The sequence below is a fragment of the Dipteris shenzhenensis genome, chromosome 1 (genome assembly GCF_047967505.1).
Source record: "Dipteris shenzhenensis isolate YYH24624 ecotype China chromosome 1, Dip_SZ_1.0, whole genome shotgun sequence".
In the NCBI taxonomy this organism is placed as follows: Eukaryota; Viridiplantae; Streptophyta; class Polypodiopsida; order Gleicheniales; family Dipteridaceae; genus Dipteris; species Dipteris shenzhenensis.
This window is the reverse complement of record NC_141596.1, coordinates 33,262,100-33,265,865: the sequence shown is the minus strand read 5'-3', so window position 1 is coordinate 33,265,865 and position 3,766 is coordinate 33,262,100. Positions and strand designations below refer to the sequence as shown.

The following is a 3,766-nucleotide window of genomic DNA, read 5'->3' as shown; positions in this document are numbered from 1 at the left end:
TATACATTGGGTATGTAAGTGGCTTGAGACAGGGTCGCGGGACGAAGTGGATGCCATGCTATAAAAAATGATTGGATGCTCAAAAAAGATGTGGACAAAACCTTGGGTATAGGTCTTGAACCATGGTTCACTTGGGAAAAAGACAAGAGTTCAACCAATAAGCTCCAGCCTAGACCTTGCCATCCCTCAAGCACATGAGTAGTGTGTAGCCACCATTACTCTACAATGTGTGAGTGTACCTTGTGGCCTATCATATTGTTTACTCTACAATGCCATGTGGTTCATCAGCCCATTACACCATTTCCAAGGGCCGAGTCTCAACAGCCTAGTGCAATCAGCCCCAATCGCTCCCACACGTTCAGCTTATTGTCGTATTCTACATGACGCGTGAAAGGGATCAGGGTAGCCCATCACTAAGCTACAGGATTTAGGTAGATGGAGTACGAAAGGCATCCGGACATAGAAGACGTGAAAGGCATTCACGACGCTATCAAGGAAGAATGAAACCAAGAATGAAGATGATCAATATTCACGCCCGATTTGGCGATACAACGAAAGTTATATAATATGTAGGAGGATGATGATTCGGGCATAATAGAAGCGCAAACGACGATCAATTTGTGACGCGTATCTTTGGGCTTTAGCATAAGATGAGCAGGATTGACAGCTAGCAGAAGATGATCACTGATCAGTGTTAACTCCTGATTTGAACTGATCAGTATTGATTCCGGATTAGTATTGGCAAACGTTTTATCGCCGACAACTATGTTCAATATGTCTGGTAGACTTGAAGCGCTTCAATTCATCGTCCTGATGAGCTCGGCCGTTATTTCCTGCAGGGGCAGCTTCGAGCTCCCTCTTAATATCTCTGCACTCATTTTCTTTGGCGACTCAATCTTAGATACGGGCAACAACAACTACTTGAGTACTGTCGCCAGGGGCGATCACTATCCTTACGGAATAGATTTACCTCAGCATCGTGCAACGGGGCGCTGGTCCAATGGGTTCATAATTCCGGATATGCTTGGTAATAATTTGTCTGTCCTCAACATTGTGTATGGTTTCCCAAATTACAAGGTGATTGTGTCTAACATTAAGTTAATATCCGTTAAACATTGCTGTTGGTTTTTTACCACTTACGTTGATTCTTGCGAATTCAGCCGAAACACTGGGCTTTGACTCTCCCTTACCGTACTTGAATCCAAATGCTAGCGGCCTGGCACTTCTAACTGGCGTCAACCTGGCATCAGGAGGATCGGGATTGCTTAATTTCAGCCTCCAAGCCCAGGTCTGTGGTTTTAGCATTATGAGTATTAAGAATCCAAAGTGCTCAGAGTTTTGCAAACTATTAAGGGGTTGTTATGTGAGCTTTCCATTCTCTCTCTCTCTCTCTCTCTCTCTCTCTCACACACACACACACGTGTACACACACACACACACACACACACACATCTGCAAGGACGACAACAACAGTTTTTTCAGGTATAATTTGAACGAAAGTTTTGTGCAGATAGTAGCCCCCCTATCGAAGCAGATGATTTGGTACGGAAACTACCGACATCGACTGGAACAAATGCTAGGCGCAACAGGAGCTGCCACCCATCTATCAAATGCCTTCCATGTAATAAGCTCAGGAACTAACGACTACGTTATCAGCTATTACTTCGATCCCGCCATGCAAGCACAGTACAACATCAGTGAATTTCGAACTCTGCTATTGCAAAGCTATCAGGAAAATCTGGAGGTAATAATTTACGCCAGCTTGCCAAAATCGCAGGAAAGCCGTAAGTTCTTTCAGAGATTCGCTTCTTCTAACAAATATGTTCTGCGGATTGAATTCAGCAAGTGTACATTGAAGGCGGAAGAAACGTAGCAATTATAGGGATACCCCCTATGGGGTGTATACCTATCCTAATGAGCCTTTTCAATGGTAGCAAAGGGTGTGCTGAGGAATTCAATTCAGAGGCGCAAGCGTTCAATGAAGGGCTTCAAGCCTTACTGTCCACTCTTGGTTCCAGCTTAAAAGGTTTCAAATTGAACTACATTGACACTTACGATACCGCGCTTCAGATACTTCAACGAGCTGAATACTACGGTATGTTCATTGATCCTATTATATGAGTCATTTGTGTAGCTTAACGTGAAAAAGACGCTTGACACAAACCAATGAAATTTGCTACGTAGAAGTGTCGATTTGGTCCTCAAAATCGTTGGAGCAAAGTAATATGAGAGAGATTGAAGCGGGATGGTGACTTGAGTTTAGATTTTTGAAGACAAAACTGTTGTTTGGGCGATGGAATAGGAATCACGGAGACCACCCGAGGCTGCTGCGGCGACGGATACTTGTCTGCTGGGCCGACGTGCGTTTATCTTTCACCAGCGTGCACTAACAGAAGCGAGTACTTCTTCTTCGACGCCGTTCATCCAACGCAACGTGTGTATGAGATTGTGGCAAAAGAGGTTTTTGGTGGAAACGTGACCGAGTTATTCTGATGGCTCCTGTTGGGTTATGAGCTCTCAGCCATAGCCCCTCCTCGACAGCTTCGCCTGCCTGAGTTACATAGGCAAGGTTCAGTGGACCCTTTCTTATGCCAATGTTTAGGCAGACAGCATTGTGCCATCAAGTGAAATTCAAGCTTGATGAGCCACTATGGAACATGGGCTTTGTATAATATACTAGTGTAAAACTGCATCACTATGGAACATGGGCTTTGTATAATATACTAGTGTGAAACTCTTGGCAATCCTATTAAGTTATGAGCTCATTCTCAAATCAATGGCAATTTTTCGCCCCCCAAAGGTCCATAGGGGTGAATGTTGTTAGTTGTGCCCTTTTGGATTTTTCGCTTGCGTGGAGTCAAGTTGACTTGGTTTAAGTTCGTGGTTAAGGGTTATTTGACCTTCATTCCGTGGGATTAGGGTAGAGGTTTTGTCCTCTTTTGCAAGTTTTGAATGCTCTGCTTACTCTTGGAGTGTCTCCCCTGCGATCGGGGCTGCGATCGGGGCATCGCGGCTATCTTTGCTGCACCTCTATGGTGTATTACGAGAGGCTTGCTCGGGAGGGCCTGATGGCTATGCACGGGCATGGTGATGGGGGAGGACAGCTTGCTGCTGTGCGCAGGCGTGGCGATGGGGAGTATAGCTAGCTAGAGATCTCAAATGAAGGACTTTTGTAGGGATGGAGGCCCATTTTGTTTTGTTGTTCTGTAGCATGTAGGGCTGTATCGATTATTGAAGAGGCCAACTGTTCTTTGCTTGCACCTCTTCAAAGAATCAAACAGAGAAGCATGGGGGATGATCCTGTCAGGCAGATCACTATCTACTCTAACACGATCTAGGTAAGCATTGTTGTTGTGTGATTATAAGTAGAGCTAGTCGTCGATTGTTTAGTTGCAAGGTTGTCATGGTCATGTATGCTTTGTGCGATTCTTGCTATGATGATTTTGATACAGAAATGATTGATTCTGAAGGTCATAGTTATGGGAGCATTTTGTGTTTTTGGATTCGAGTGCATGCATCATTGTGAAGCACTGTGATCTCGATTTTCTTTACATGTGTGGGTTTGTTATGGTGATGATTTGCTCTGCCACACTACTACACAGGGATCCTATTGCGATGTTTACGTACCGATGTTTAGCGCCCGCTTAGCGTTAATCGTCGGTATGAAAAGCGGGTTTCCTAAATCGTCGCTATATAGCGACTCTTGCTAAAAGTCGCTATATAGCGACTATTATAAAGGTCGCTATATAGCGACTTTTAAGTGTTG

At 44.5% G+C, this 3,766-nt stretch overlaps 1 protein-coding gene across 1 annotated transcript; it reads left to right on the top strand.

Annotated features, from left to right (window-relative positions):
• Positions 1-774: 774 nt before the first annotated feature.
• On the top strand, positions 775-2,493 carry LOC147905726 (GDSL esterase/lipase At2g31550-like). The gene is made up of 5 exons (XM_087374935.1): positions 775-1,027; positions 1,161-1,288; positions 1,511-1,744; positions 1,843-2,095; positions 2,303-2,493. The coding sequence occupies exons 1-5, from the start codon at positions 775-777 to the stop codon at positions 2,491-2,493; spliced, it is 1,059 nt and encodes a 352-aa protein (XP_087231061.1).
• Positions 2,494-3,766: the final 1,273 nt, after the last annotated feature.